We start from the raw sequence: 16,229 nt of genomic DNA, 5'->3' as shown, positions 1-16,229 counted from the left end.
AGGCCGGACCAGCCAGGGACAGCCGGACAGCGCACCCTTGCACAGGGGCCTTTTGAAAAGAAGCTGGCCTCAGGCAGAATGGTGCCAGACCAGCCCTTGGCACTCCCCATGCAGAGAAAGCCTTTCCAGGACACAGTGGGTGAGGGCACATGGGAGGTGAGACAGAAACAGACAGAAACAGGGAAGAGCAGACAAAAGTTGCTCTCTCTCTGGCTCTTTGTATTTTTTCTTTCATAAAAACCACATAAGAAACAGATGAATACCAGCTCGTTGTAAAAGATCTGAACACCAATTACTTAGACTAACACATAAAAGCTCCCTTTCAGCCCCTAAATTCCACTTTCCCTCCCTCCCTGAGAGTAGCCGCTGTTCACAATTTGCTGTGTCTTCTTCCAGATCTTTCTTGATGCACGTATATACAAACATCTGTACACAGTTTTCCTATAGAAATGGAACCCAATCATACATACTGTTCAGAGACTTGTTTCTGCACTTAGCATTACATTGTTTCTATTTTTCATAAACTACTTACTAAGGACCTAGGAACAAGACTGACAAGTCTACGTCCTCACAGGTGTGAAAATTCTAACAGTGGTCTTTCCACATGACTTTTTGTCATTATGTTCCATGCATGTGGCACTGCAGCTAACATAACCTGGCCCCTGTCATGAGACATTGGGCCCATTCCATCTACTCACAATAGAAACCACACTGTGAACACACCCATGTGTGTTTCCTTGGGCACTGCACTTTGAATTGGCAGAGGAAACAGGCAGAGTAATTAGTACCCCAGGAAGCATGTGAGGGGCAGACTGTACCTCCCCACTGACAAGCAGAGAAACTGAGGAGGGTAGTGCAGGGGTGCAAAGGGTAAAGGAAGGTGCAGAGGGCAAGGGAAGGGAGGGAACAACACTGCCTGCAGGTTCTGGCTCCTACTGGCCGTACTGCTCTGGGCAAACCCCATCTCCCCTGACTCTACGGCCTTCTGCATCTTAAGAACATGCGCCTCACATGCTTAGCCCTGGGCAGCACTCCATACACGGACACAGGGCCCCTGAAGGGTATAGGTGGGTCAGGGCCCAGGCAGGGCCAGGCAGCTGATACCTCTGCGTAGGGCACTGGTTCCCCACTGGGGGGTAATTTCTCCCCATCAGGACTTTACAGTGTCTGGTTATCAAGACTAGGGGGAAAGTACCATCAGCATCTCAAGGGTATGTGCCAGGGACACTGCTGAACACCCTACATTGTCCCAGTACAGAAAATTACCAGCCAAAATGTCAACATACTGAGGCGAAGAAGCCCGCCTGCTGGCTCAGCCTCTGAAGGGTTAAGCAGCCCCCAGCCTGGGCTGCCTTCCTGGCCGCCTTCCTGCCTGTCTGCCTGCGTCCCTGCCCGTCCCTGCCCGCAGCAAGGACTGTATTAAGCTGGGCCAAGAGATGGGCCGTGGCTGCCCGACCGCCGCCGTATGGTTTGCATTAGCGGTGCTCTGCTTGGCAATGCTCCCACTGGCGGCCTGCCTTCCCTCCCTGCCCCACCACTCTCCGCCCTGACACAAAAGAAAATACCAGGATCCACATATAAAACCAGCTCATTCTCGTCCTGTCTCTTACCCCAGTCTTGAATCAAACAAGCTCTTAAACTCCTGACCTTCCGCCCAGTCACCCTGGTTCATTTTGCAGCAGCAAAAGCAGCAGTGCTGGAGGCTGAGGAGCTGGGCTGCCCTCTCCGCTGCCCAGAGGCTTTTGCAGGCTGGTACCATGGAGCCAAGGCAGTTTCTACCAGAGTGTCCCCAGAAATACCTTCCCCTCCATCCTAAAATGACACAGCCGAAGCCACTCTATCCCTCACCTTTCAGAAGTAAGAAGGCTCCAAAGCCAAGAAGCAGAAGAGGGCTGGGAGCCTTGAAGCGTCAGAATATAATCTAGACGAAACAGCTTAAGTTTCCTTTTTAACTTATCTTTTCTACCCAGAGGCTCCAATTGCAAAGGCTGGTTCTACCAGCAGTGCACAAATTCACATCTTACCCCAAACTTCTCTAAGCCCCCTATGCCTTCTCTCCAAGTGGATGCTCCCCAGATACGTCCAACTTACGGAAACCCAAGCCACACTCCTGGCTCTGCATTCTCCCTCACTTCCAGATCTTTCTGGGTTCTCTCCCCCACCTGGCCTGTCACTCAGCCAGGGCCTTCTGTAACATGCCTGTGTCCTCCCTGTCCCCCTATCTAGCCCACCACCAGGCTTGTTAATTCTAAGAATCCTAAGAATCCTGAAAGCCCTGGGCATTGCCACCAGGGGGTCTATACCATCTCAGTCTGCCCAGACTACTGTAACTGCCTTCCCACCAGGCCCCAGAAAGGTCCTAGCTCCCTTCAAGTCCATTCTCCCCACCATGTCTCTCCCTCAAAAAACACTCAAAAACTTCAAACCATCTTACCCTTCAAAGCCACTGCGTTATGTAAACAGACGACCAGGCCCTGCAAAGTTTGGCCCCACCTGCCTCTCCAGCGCCCTCACCCACATCTATGCATGTCCTGGCTCCAGCCCAGATGCCTTCTTTCCAGTTTTTCAAACTCACCAAGCTGTCTCCCACCACAAAGCCTTTGCATTTGCCTAGAACATTCTCTAACCCATGCCTCACTCCCTTCTCCTAGTAAGGTCTCCTCCTCTCAGATGCAGACCCCAGAAGTCTGCTCTGATCTTAGCCTAGGCCTGTTTCCTTGACATCTGCTCTTAGAGAACTGTATTTGTCCTTGCTCAGGTTGCCTGTGCACATGTTCACTTATAATTCTGACTCAATCTGTACAAAGACAAATTATGTAACCAAAACATGATACCCTTAATATATATTCTGAAATTTTTTAAAAAAGACTTCCAGTATTGCCTCCTCCCAGGGAGCTCTCCAGATCTACAGAACCCCCTTTGCTCACCATTACCTCACCACAGGTGAACAAGGTATTTATTTACTCATACCCCTACTGTTGAAAGGTAAATTCTAAGCCAACAGAAGTGTGGGCTGCTTTTTCACCCTCCACTATCTCACCTGGCCTAGCACCTGGCGCATGTTACTTCCAGTGCAGACAGGTGGCAGTGGGCCTCCTCTGTGGACAGACGTGTCCACACTCGCAGTCAATACTTCCTAGTACCAGTCCGGTGCTTGCATTCTGTGCACCTTGCAAGGCCACCTCCAACCAGCATTCTGACCCTGCCCAGGCACCCACTTCCTGAGAAAGGAAACCTGCTTCAGCCCCCGCCCCCCTGTGTTCTAGGTCCTGCCAGTTCTCAGGTCACTGCCAGCTCATATTTTCCAGACCCCTTGATGACATGCATGTCATATTTCAAAGGAACTGTGGCCCACAGCTAAAGGGAGGAAATGACTGCACCCCCAGAGGGCTACTGGCACAAAAGTTTTGGTAAGCTGTCATTCACTTCATTCCCACTACTTCAGAATCTAACAATTCCCTAGGGCCTGAGTCAGAGTTTCCCCTCGAAACTCCATGAACCACTGAAGGTAAACAAGATTATGAAAGCAAACTGCCTGAAGGCCCCTTGGGAAAAGCCATTTCCACCTGAAGACTGCTCTTAAAGGTGGCCTGGCTGTACAGAGGAGTGGGCACACACATCACAATCACACACATTACCCCACAATCATACAACTGGGCACTCACACCTGGAACCCAACACCCAACCCTCCCGCAGGGCACAGCAGACAGGACCACTGCTGGCATGGTGCCCAGGCCACATCGTACATGTTTTTTGTTTGTTTGTTTGTTTTTTGAGACAGAATCTCACTTTGTTACCCTGGGTGGAATGTCATGGTGTTATAGCTCACAGTAACCTCACACTCTTAGGCTCAAATGATCCTCTTGCCTCAGCCTTCCAAGTAGCTGGGACTACAGGCAACTGCCACAATGCCTAGCTAGTTTTTTAGAGATGCGGTCTTACTCTTGCTCAGGCTGGTCTCAAATTCCTGAGCTCAGGCAATCTACTTGCTCAACCTCCCAGAATGCTAGGATTATAGGTGTGAGCCACCATGCCTGGCCTAGAGCCAGCATTTCTTTCTTTCTTTTTCTTTTCTTTTTTTTTTTTTGATACAGAGTCTCACTTTGTCACCCTTGGTAGAGGTACAGTGCCATGGCATCACCGCTCATAGCAACCTCAAACTCTTAAGCAATTCTCTTGCCTCAGCCTCTGAAGTAGCTGGGACAACAGGTGCCCGCTACAACGCCTGCCTATTTTTAGAGACGGGATCTTGATCTTGCTCTTGCTTAGGCTGGTCTCGAACTCCTCAGCTCAGGCAATCTACCCGCCTCAGCCTCCCAGAGTCCTAGGATTACAGGCATGAGCCACCCCAACTAGCCATACCTTGTTTGTTTTGAGAGAGAGTCTTACTTTGTAGCCCTAGGTGGAGTGCCATGGCATCATAGCTCACAGCAACCTCAAATTCTTAGGCTCAAGCAATTCTTTTGCCTCAGCCTCTCAAGTAGCTGGGACTACAGGCACCCACCACACCACCTGGCTATTTTTAGAGGTGGAGACTCCCTCTGGCTCATGCTGGTCTCAAACCTGTAAACTCAGGCAATCCACCCGCCTTGGCCATACATGTTATTTTTAGTCAAATCACAATCTTGTCCTAGAAACAATAAAAGTGATTTAATTCTACTTAAATGCTTTTCACACAATAACTTGCAGGGTGCAATGATACTTTCGGAGTCTCCTAAGCCAACAAGGACCAGGGCTCACAATGACCTGGGATCCCTCAATGTGTGGTTTCCACAGGCTATCCAGAGGCTGGCCACAGTCCTCCTGCCTGTTTGTCACCTCCTTGTCTGTTCTGCAAGGAGCTGGCTGACCACCAGGGCTCCACTCAAGAGGGTATAGATGGGGTAGGTAGGGACTGGGGCTTCCTTGGTGACAGGGATGGCAGCACTAAACTAACCGAGCACTGATGGAAGTGTGTACTCTAGACATGCTAACTCACCCCTTCATCCCTGAGGCTAGCCCTTGCTCTGAGGAAGGCAACGCTGTCATCACCACCTTCCAAGGTAAGGAAGTTATGTAAGTTGCTTGAGGTCACACAGCAGTATGTGGGGTGCAAACCCTAGTAGAGTGGCTCTTGAAGCCCTGCTCTTCACCTCCTTGTGACATTGCCCTGCAGCTGGAAAGGGCAGGGTACACCTGGGCAGTGGTGTGCCTGTGCACAAGCTTTGGGGCAAGCAGGGAAGACAATGGATCCTAAGCCAACAAGCCAGTCAGCCTAACAGTGGCTAGCCAGGAAGAAAGCCGTGCCTACTCAGGAAAGCTGTGGGTCCTGGCTAGGCTGCAGCATAGCTTTGCTTGCGGCCTTGGGCATGATAGTCCCATACAGAGTGGGGAGAGCTGCAGGTCACCCTGGACCCAAGTAGGACTCTAGGATTGGGCACAAGGCTCAAAACACACACCAAATACATGGACCAGACTGTTCTGTAAAGGGGCACCCCAGCAGGAGGGTCGGGTAGCATTGCTCCTGGCTATCCCCTTCTCTAAGAAGACACCACTTGCTGCCATTTCTCCCATGCTTTGACTTTGCCCAGGCCACGGAGGATAATCCTTGCAGAGGACTCTACGAAATGGTAAGGCCTTTCAGGAGCAGTGACAGACCCACTATTATAGAGCCCCTCAGCACAATAAGCTGGCTGTGCCCTCTGCCTGGACAGCTGGTCAGCCAGAACCTATTGGCCTCTCATACGAGGCACCCTAGAAACTACAAAGACACTTACTACAGAATGAAGCAGCACTTCCAAAAGTAGTTCCAGCAACTGTGCATTTGAGGGGCCCTCACTTTGACCATCTCCACAGAGGCTTCACTGCATATGAAGGACAGGTCCTGGGGTGACTGGTCTTCTCACACTCACCCAGGGCACTCAGCAGGATCAAGAGCATGTGCCTTAGACTCTGATTCTGAGTCTTCCACTGATCAGTGTGGAAAAAAATTTTAATGACCTTATGCCTCTGTTTCATCCCCTCAGAAGATTACTGAAAGCCCAGAAGAATAATGAAAGGGTCTGGGACAGGAAGAGCTGGCATGCAGCAGCGCAGTGAGCAAATACCTGACATGCATTCCTTCAGCCAATGTCCACTCTGGTGCTCTCTCCTCATGCCATGCAGTCCCCTACTCTACTTCAGAACTCACTACCCCTAAATGCCATCAAATGCTAAACTAAGAAGAGTGGACCTCAACTAAGACAGACACGAAACCCTTCATTTATCCACTAGCATCTGAGGATTCAGGTCCCTTTAGGTTCAAGGTGTGCAGCACCATCTTTGTGGATAGATGTCCCAGCATGAAAAACCCTTCCTGGAAATAAAGGGAACCAGGTCTTTTGGAAGTGCAGGCTGGTACTGCTGGCTACAGCAGACTTTCAGGGACCTGATGTGGAAGGGTATGACCTTCATGGGAGGTTAAGGGGTGAGAATAAGCCCAAGGAATTCCACAAGAAAGAGGCCTGCAAAGAGGCAGTATCCTATAACCAGCCAGATCATTAGGATGCTGGACACTGATCTCCGACCACACAGCAAGAAGCCATTCTGAGCTCGCTGCTTCCTCTGCAATCAATCTCCTGTCCTCACTGTTGACTGTTCTTCCTTAGCCATGTTCCGTTAGGAAGACAACAGGATATTACAACTTAGCTGCAGATGTGATTCAAATCTTCAAGGCAGAAGAAGGGCAAGACAGAGGCCAAGGTCTTGCAGAGTCTCAGTATCTCAGCATTCCTGGGGTGTACAGGGTGTGCAAGGCTTAGACTACCCCCCCTGAATCTCTGCACTCTACCGGCAAGTAAAGAGGCACCTAAATAAGGACAAGACAAGCCGCAGAGTTGCATATGATGACACCAACAGAGACAGGGTGGCCTATGTACAGGCCCCACTGCAAGCATGCCATGTGGACCTCATCAAATCCTCACAACTACCTTGGAGGAAACTAAGGCTCTGTGAAGTGAAGTCACCACCTCAGCAAGTAAGTGATAGAGCGGGACTCAAAGGCAGTCTGTCTGTGTTCAGCACCTGAGCAAGGAGGGCACTCACGCAGGCACACCAAGTCCGCAGACACCTCCCAATGCTGTCTACCCAGCATCTCTTCTGCATCATCCAGTGACAAGACCTTAGCTTTCTTAGAGAACCATCCCACCCTCCCTCCTACTCCCTCTCTAGCCTGTCCAAGCAGGGCCTTGTACTTGTCTTGCCCGCATGGATGAGCTCCTGATCCACCCAGGTCAAGGAGAACCTATTCCTTAATTAGGCTCATAAACACAGATGCTTTGGGCCATAGGTCACAGATAACTCTGGCTAAATGCAGTTTCTCACAAAACACCAAGTTCTAAGGCCAGGCAGACCTGACAGCAGCCCTCAGTGTGCAACGCTGCTTCTGGGCCACGCTGCCCTCACCTCTGCCCTCTTTGCTCCCCTCCCTTAAGGTGGGAATAAGATGGCTGCTTAGCCCCCAAGTCCAGATGGCACATCCTTCCTCCCTTCAATGTCTAGTAAAAGGAGAAAGATGGCCTTTTTCTGGGTTGAGTTCTTAGAAGCAAGGAAACCTTTCCCCAAACTCCTAGAAGACTTCCTTTATATCTCTTTGCCCAGAATTAAGCAACAAGTCACAATCAGGAGACAAGTGTTCCACAGACTGAATTGACCCTCTGGGATAGAGCAAGGCCTAGTGGGTAATGACAAGGAACACTACATTGGGATCTGATGGAAGATGGAAATGCAGACATGCAGGTGACCTTGTGTGGCTCTGAAATAAAAAACTGAGACTGCAGAGGTGACAACAAAGAGCTCATGCTCTGTCTTCTAAGCCACATGAAGCACCTCAGGCTTTGTCCTGGAATGGACAGCACAGCAACAAGCCCCCTGTTGGTTGGGCTGGGCTAGAGAAGCCAACCCTGGAACCAGGGAGAGGAGCAGCATGCAGTGGCAGGGGTGTGGGTGGCCTAGGGAGTTTGACCTGAGCAGTGGCCATGGGGCTAAAGAAGAAGGGCTCCATCTGCAAGGCCGTTCCTGAAGCTGACCACCAAGGGAGCAGGGCTGATGTGCTCAGAAGATGACAGCATGGCTCCTTCCAGGTTTTCCCCTGCCCCTCACCCTGCCTGCTCCAGCTGTCCAGGGAGGGGCCCAAAGAGTCCGGCCTGTGGCCCCAACAAGATTTTCACCTTAGGAGAAGCAGGCATAAAGACAAATGCAGCAGCACACAGTACACAAGTGCCAACTAGTGTGTGCACGGGAGGACCTGAGCCCTGAGCTGGGAAGGTGGGAAGAGCATACCCTATAGCCAGGAAGGCCCCAGGTGAGAAACAGTTGATTCTGGAAGGGGAAGCAGAGCAGGGTTGCTGGAGGTGGGGGAAGGTCAGATCTGGAAGAGTTGTGGCTGCAGGCTTGTTGGGGCAAGAAAGTGGATTCTTTCCAGATGTCATAGTCTTACCTCATCCTTCAAAGAGCAGAGGCAAAGGTAAAAGCAACACCATGTAAATAGTATTTAAGATTTTCTTTTTATTTTCCAGGGATTATTAATAAAGAAAAAAATAAATCTGGACCCAGACTCAATTTGGAAGAATACGCAATCAACAACGAAGTAGGTATCCAAATACACCTAATGATGTTTGTCATTGTCAGGACATTAACTGATTCATAGCAGACCAGAGGGCGCTGCAAAGCTTATTTCCATGTCAATGACTCATTTAGTAGTCCTGAAAAGCCCTGTTTCCTTATAACAAGGAAAGTATTTTGCCACTTACTACTTCTGGAACCCACAATAAAAATCCCTCATGAAAATAATACTGACTGGCAAGAATAAAGCTCCTCGGGGCCAGGAGCTTCACATTTGTCACTTGGAGACCCCCCACACCCCTCTGCCCATCTTCCAGAGGACCCAGAGTCAAACATCTAGGGTCATCCTGAATTGGGGATGAATTAGTGAAACACAGAGAGGTTCAATGACTTTCCTGTGGCCACATGGCTGGTCAATGCCCAAGCCTGTGGCCCTCTGCAGTCCTAGCCCTTGCCTTTCTCTTTGTCCACGATCTGGCTTCAACAGTTTCTTATGTTACAAGCCTGACAGCCAATCACCACCAGAGATTTCATTAGCCTGAAATCCCAAAATCAAGTCTTAACAGAGAGATTTCTCAGGATGAGGATCAAAAAAGTAAAAAGCAGAAAGTTGGCCAATTTGAGGATATTTGATGTTTAAACCATGCTGGGATCTAAATAAGATTTTTTTTTTTTTTTGTCACAACCTGTTCCCCAACATTTCCTTGCTCAGCTAATTATCCCCAGCTGGGAATGAATTTGGGCAGCAGAAACTGGGGCCAGCACATGGCAGGCTCCATAGGCCAGCCCAGACCCGGAGGGAATGTGACTGTTTATTTGGAATGGCTGAACCCCGCCTCCAAGGGAGTTCAAGCGGTCAGATGTGTCCAAGTCTATTAGCAAAATCTAACAAGGATGTCACTATGTCTGGGAAGAGGGCCACATCCTGCAATGCCCCAGTGCCCGACAGCTACCAGCCACCAATCATGGCTAGTGGAAGGCAGGGGTGAGAGGGGCCAGGAATTCTGAATCTCAGGCTCTTCCAAAACGGGCTTTTATACACACCATGGCCTGGGAAAGGTTGCAGCAGAGTACACCAGCCTGCATACAAGCTGCTCTGGAACTTGCAGGCTTGCCCCCCAAAGCAGGAAACACTACCAGCCCAAGAGTCTCCTCCAAGGGCTCTAGAGATAGCAGGGTACATGGCCAGGGCCCAGTCTTTGGAGCTGGATGAATGACTCAAATCCTGGCTCTGCTGTCTCACTGCTTAAGGTCCTGGGGCCTAAATTCTTGTACTTGTCAGATAGGAAATGCAGTAAAGACAGGAATGAGCACACCTGTCCTGGGTGTGTAAAGTGTCTGGTGCCACTGTAGTCTCAGCCACTTGGGAGGCTGGGGTGGGAATAGCACTTAAACCCAGGGGTTCAAGGATGTAGTAAGCTTTGATCACTCTCATCACCCTCACAGCAACCAGAGACGGTGAGCTGGGGGCAGCCATTCCCCCAGAGAAAGCCAAAGCTCAGAGGAGTTAAGGGCTTGCCCAAGATCATAATGAACTTTAGGCTTTCTCTGACTTCAAAATGTCTGTGTTTCCTAGGGCTGCTGTAACAAATGACCACAGACCTGATGTCTTAAAATAGGACAAATTTCCTCTCTCACAAATCTGAGGCCAGAAATCCAAATCAGCCAGTCAGCAGGGCTGAGTCCTCTGGTGGCTCTAATGGGGAATCAATTCCACGCCTCTCCGCTACTTTCTTGCAGCTGCCAGCAACCACGGGTGCTCCTTGGCTTGGGGCTACATAGCTCCAGTCCCTGCCCTGGTCTTCATATGGACATCCCTCTGTCAAACCCTGAGTCTTCCCCTTTTCTGTCTCTTAGAGAGACACTGGTCACTGGATTTAGAGCACACTGTAATCCAGGGTAACCTCTTCCTGAGAGCCTTACCTTAATTACATCTACAAAGATGGAAGGAAGGGAGGGAAGGAGGAGGCAAGGATAGATAGATAATTTTTTTTTTCTAATAGAGACAGGGTCTTATTCTGTTGCCAGGCTGGAATGCAGTGGCCCAATCAAAGCTTACTACATCCTTGAACCCCTGGGTTTAAGTGCTATTCCCACCCCAGCCTCCCAAGTGGCTGAGACTACAGGTGCACACCACCACACCTGGCCCTCAAAAGATCATATTCTGAGGTTCTGGGTGGACATATCTGTTGCAGACCAAAATTCCACAAACTACAGTCTGCCCTCCGGTCCCCAAAAGTTCCTATTCGGCCCATGCATGAAATATATTCACCTTCCCCCAACATCCCCAAAGTCTCACCCCGTTTAATTATTAACTCCAAGTCCAAAATCTCTTCTAAATATTATCACCTGAAAAAGTCTCTAATCTTGGGCAGCACCTATAGCTCAAGGAGTAGGGCACCGGACCCATATGCCAAGGGTGGCGGGTTCAAGCCCAGCCTCAGCCAAAAACTGCAATAACAACAACAACAACAACAAAAGTCTCTGATCTCATCAGGTAAGTCACCTAACCAAGTATGGATGAAACCCTGGGTATGATTTATCCTGGGGCAAAATGTATCTCCATCTATGGGTCAAGAAAACAAGTTATCTTCTTCCAACATTCCAAAAGGGATAAAGTGGAAGGAATCCAGGGTCACTGGTCCCAAATAAGTTTGAAACTCAGCAGGGAAAATTCCATTAAGTTTGAGTACCTGAGTGAGACCAACCTCCTGGGTCTTGACCCTCTGCCCTCTGTGCACACAGAGCCTCTGGGGCCATACCCTTGGGCTCACTTGTCCAGCCTCTGCTCTGTGTCCACAGCTCTGACCTGACAGTCACATGGCTTGGCAGGACGGCAAGTGTTTGCAGTGCAGTGCTTCTGTCAGCCTCAGAAACTGAAGAGCTATCTTCTCCCTCATTTTGTCAAGTCTCGGTCCCTCTCATGCCAGTGTCTTTGCTAGTACGACATTCTCATCTTGCGAGTCTCCCATATCCATCAGGAGGACCCATGCCATAAAACAAGAGGGTTTTCCATATATCCTATGGAAGTCTATCTTTATTCCTGGCTTTTGCTAACGTTGGATCCATGAATCACATACCTGATCTCTTCCAACAAGTTTTCCAGCCTGACCCTTGGCCTTCTCTCCCTGGCTGGCTTTCTCAGCAGTGAATTTCCTAACTTTAGCATCCTTTGCAACCTGGACAGGCTTAGAACCTCCCAAGTCATCAAGCACCGGATGGATCCCTTTTCCTAAAAGTTCCTTCCTCTATTCATTTCTTTCCTTTCACATTTTGCAGTTTCTTCTACATTTTGCTTGGAAATCTCCCCAGGCAAGTACACTGCCTGCAAGTTCTGCTTTTGCTGACTTGTAAATTAAATAATCAGGCAATAGTAGACATTGAGAGGGCTGAAAAGTAGGCTGAAGGAAGACAGGTACACAGTGAGAGGAGAATTAAAGTCCTATCTGCCAGGCACCAAGTACTACAGACTAGTAACTGGGATTCTGACAGACAAGTTCCACCTTTAAAAGGACAAAAAGAGGGGCCAGAGACCTCAGACCATGTCCCCACTCAAATAGCCCTTCCTCCTCACCATGGCTGACTATCTCTGCCTCTGTCCTCTACCATGCCCTTGGTCCCAACATTGCAACCACTGACCCTGTTAGTAAAAAACTTTTCCTCCCTTCAACTCAAAGTCTACCCCCACCCAGACCTTCCTCTGACCCCACCCAGCTCCTCTCCCAAGCTAAAAACATGTCTTCTCCTAGGGTGGAAAGGATGCCAGGTCAGAGTGGTCCTAGAAAGAAATTTAGTACTGATATATTTTCTGTTCCAGCTAAGAATCTGCACACAGTCACAAATGTAATCTTAATTTTGTTAAATATAAATTTAGTTTATTTTCATAATTTTGTGCTTTATTTTTTAAGATTTATGCTTTTAGTCCCTGGCTTAAAGTGGATTTTATTCAAGCAGTCTTTTTTGGGACTGATATTTCTTCAGAGAAGACTCTGCAACAGCAGGCAGAGGAAGGAATTATTACCCACACTGTCCAGGGGAGGTCCTGGCACTCAGGGAAGGGCTTGGCCTTGCTGTCTGACTCCTACTGCCAGATCCAAGGAGCCCCAGAACATGGCCAAACCTGAGTCTTTCTAATCAGGAGACTCTTCCCAACACCCCCAGCCCCAGTAGAAAGAAGCAATAGCCATAGCACCACAAAGACGAGGTGGGTTTGAAAACTAGGGGAGCCCTGTTCATTCCTGTTCCACATGAAATGCTCCTTCCACATGGCCAACCATGCAGCTCTATCCTAGAGAGAGCTATGGCACTTAAGCCATAGGTGCCAGAAGAGCCTCTTCTCTTTCTCGTGCTATCATGGTCCATGTCTACCTAGTGATACGGTTCAGTTCATATGTCAATTTGGCTGGGCCACAATGCCCCGATATGTACTCAAACGTTATTCTGGGTGTTTCTGTGAAGGTATTTTTGGAGTTTTGGGTGTGTACAGACAGAGAGAGAGAAAAAAAGAGAGAGTCTCACTTTGCTGCCTAGGTCATAGCTCACTGCAACCTCAAACTTCTGGGTTCAAGTGGTCTTTCTACCTCTGCCTCCTAAGTAGCTGGGACTATAGGTGCCTACCACAACATGCTGCTAATTTTTCTCTTTCTTTTTTTTTGTTAGAAATGGGGTCTTGCTATATTGCCCAGGCTAACCTCAAACTCTTGGTCTCAAGCAATCCTCCCACCTTGGTCTCCCAAAGTGCTACAATTACAGGCATGAGCCATTGCAACTGGCCTGTGAAGATGTTTTTGGATGAGATTAACATTTAAATTGGTGGATTTTGACTAAAGCAGATTTTCCCCCATAATGTGGGTGGACCTCATCCAATCAGTTAAAGGCAATAAGAGAAAAAAGATTAACCTTTCCTAAAGAGGAAATTCTGCAAGTAGGTCTTCGTCCTGCTGGCCTACCCTATACATTTTAGATATGCTAGGCTTTACAACTGCACGAGCCAATTCCTTAAAATACATCTCTCTCTATATATGTGTATCTATATATGTCTAATACTAGGTTTATTAGTCACAGTTCTCTGGAAAAACAGAACCTATGGGACACACACACAGGTATCTAGATATCCAAAGATATACAAGTATAGATACATAGATATCTAGGTATCTGTATCTCCTATTCTTTTTATTTGTAGAAACCTGACTAATGTAACTAGGAAGCCAAATAATCTTAAAAATGCCTTGACACAGCATTCCAAGTAGCCCTTCCCAATCAGCACACACACTAAACTCACGCACCAGAGCCGTGAGCACTTGCGAGTATGTCCAGCTGGAGTTCAGTCCACAGGGCTGTGTGTGCACCTCCAGTCCCCAAGTGCCAGCTTCCTTTGACTCCAGCATGCCTACCTCTAACTAGTCCTTGGCCCCCACCTATATTCCTGAAGGTAAAGGATGATCAGGCAGGCTGTCTTTCTTGTCTAGTAAAGTCATGCTATCAGAAACACCCTCTGTCTAAGGGGAATACCAAAGCCATAGGACACCTTGTGAATCAGTGCCAGACCATGGTACCAGCAGAGAGGGCGGCAGGGGGACACTCAGGGGTCCATTCTTATTCTCACAGGTCTACAGAAGGGTAATATGGCATTTGCCAGTGGCCACCAGGAATGTGAAACTCATCTGAATTTCCTCCAGATTGAATGACTCTGAGGGCTACAAAATTCAAATTGTGTATTTTAAATTCTTGTAAGAAAACGGTACCCAGAAATAACTCCACATGCACTTGCCACCCTGATATACATATGGCATGCACAAAGGAAGGGCTCACCTCCAGCACCCTCACTTGCTGACCACATTATCTCAGGCACACTTCACTCTGGAGCCTCAGTGTGTTTATCTACAAAGAACATCAACTTGGGGACACCTCATCATGGCATTCCATAGGCTTCCAAGAAACAGGTGTTGTTATAAGAATTATGAAAAGCAGTAGTTCTAGAACCTGAGGTGAGAAAAGTGTGGAGCCAGACAGGGCAGGGCAGGGAAGCCAGAGGGTAGGAGTGGCAGGAGAAAGGATACGGGCAGTGGGCATCAGTAGTAACTCTAGGCAGGCCCCATAAGCTCAGCAGCTGAAGAGGCAAACGGACCATCCCCCTGGTTGGCTGCTGGAGAGAGAGGCCAAAAGGAAAGCCAAGGTGAGACTGACCTTGAGAGCAGGAATCTCCACACTGTCACCGAGGCTGATGGAGCCTGAGAGGATGGTCCCTGTCATCACAGTGCCTTGGCCTTTGATGGAGAAACAGTGGTCCACAGACATGAGAAATGGTCCTGAGGGGTCTCTCGTTGGGATGGAAATCTGGGACTTCAGGAGCTAGAAAAGAGAAGCTGGTGCCACAGGATATCTGGGAGAGGGCCTAAAGGGGCAGGGCAGGGAGGGCAGAGGACACGGCCAACCGTCAGTCCACCAAGCCAGCCACAGTAGGACCCAAATGAAAGACCCATGCCCTGGCAAGATGGCCTGAAAGAACAGAATTTCTGATTCCCTGACTGCACTGTAAGCTTCTGTCATGCTCTTGGCTCTTTCTGTTTGGCTCCAAGGAGGGCACTTGGAGAAACTTCCTTTGTCCTCTCCCACTGAGACTGCTGCAGGAGTCTCCTAAGAGGCCTGGCCTCCAGCCCCTCACCCCCAGGCCCTCTTCCTCTCTGCAGCAGAGCAGCCCACTAAGGACACCCATCCCATTGCTCCTGTTGCTCGCTAGTCTCATGTGCTTTTCCAGCTTCCTGATCCCTGCAGAATGCAAGAGTCCTCATCATCTAGCTCCCAGGCACCATTTAGGTCTCATCTCCCAGCATTCCCCATTTAAGTCAGCAGCTGGCAGGCCAGGAATTTCTCCAGTTTGGCCTTTCCCCCTTCCCCGGTGACACCTCCTTTGGAAAGACTTTTCGGTGTGGCTGCATTGCCCTCTCTCCACCACAGTTCACACACTAACACAATAATTTATTTACTGTCTCTCCCCATAGGGCTAAAAGGACTTCCAAGGATCTCCAGGAGCTGGCATGGTGCCTAAGAGAATGACAAGCGAAAGAAGGAAAAACAAAGGGACATGCGGAGAAGGGACAGGGGAGGGTTGTCCTCAGGGGCAGCCACCTGTGTTGGGTGTGGGCAGGCGAGGGGCTGGACTCTCAGAAGAGTTATATGGAACTATTCTTCCTGCCAAAACCACACGCCAGCCACTTCTCTAAGCCCCAGTAGAGACACGGCCTGGTCTAATGTCTAGCAAAGGCCCAGTGCTACCCTCATAGCCTAAGTTTCTGCTTTTCCTCATTGGCTTACTATTTCCGTATGTTTCAACCTCAAACAACCAATTTTCCTCATGCCATCTATGTGCTCAGAGATGTTGTCAGACCTAATTACCAATAAAAATAAAGATTGCAATATTCCTTTTATTTTGCTACTTTCTGATTTTGTAAGGGAATAGGCTGTTAAAAAAGTATTTGGAGGCTCGGCGCCTGTGGCTCAAGTGGCTAAGGTGCCAGCCACATAAACCTACGGTGGCAGGTGCGAATCCAGCCCGGGCCCTCCAACAACAATGACAGCTGCAACCAAAAAATAGCCAGGCGTTGTGGCAGGCGCCTGTGGTCCCAGCTACTTGGGAGGCGGAGGCAGGA

General features: G+C 49.1%; 1 protein-coding gene across 1 annotated transcript in view; it reads right to left on the bottom strand.

Moving 5' to 3' along the window:
- EEFSEC (eukaryotic elongation factor, selenocysteine-tRNA specific) overlaps positions 1-16,229 on the bottom strand; it is a 280,597-nt gene that overhangs the window by 124,910 nt on the left and 139,458 nt on the right. Inside the window, exon 4 of the mRNA XM_023516956.1 lies at positions 14,767-14,931. Within this exon, the coding sequence (XP_023372724.1) occupies positions 14,767-14,931 (165 nt within the window). The remainder of the gene's footprint in view (positions 1-14,766; positions 14,932-16,229) is intronic.

The sequence above is a fragment of the Otolemur garnettii genome, unplaced genomic scaffold (genome assembly GCF_000181295.1).
Source record: "Otolemur garnettii isolate 467f Iridium unplaced genomic scaffold, OtoGar3 scaffold00101, whole genome shotgun sequence".
NCBI lineage: Eukaryota > Metazoa > Chordata > Mammalia > Primates > Galagidae > Otolemur > Otolemur garnettii.
The sequence above is the reverse complement of the archived record's forward strand: the minus strand, read 5'-3'. Positions and strand labels throughout refer to the sequence as shown.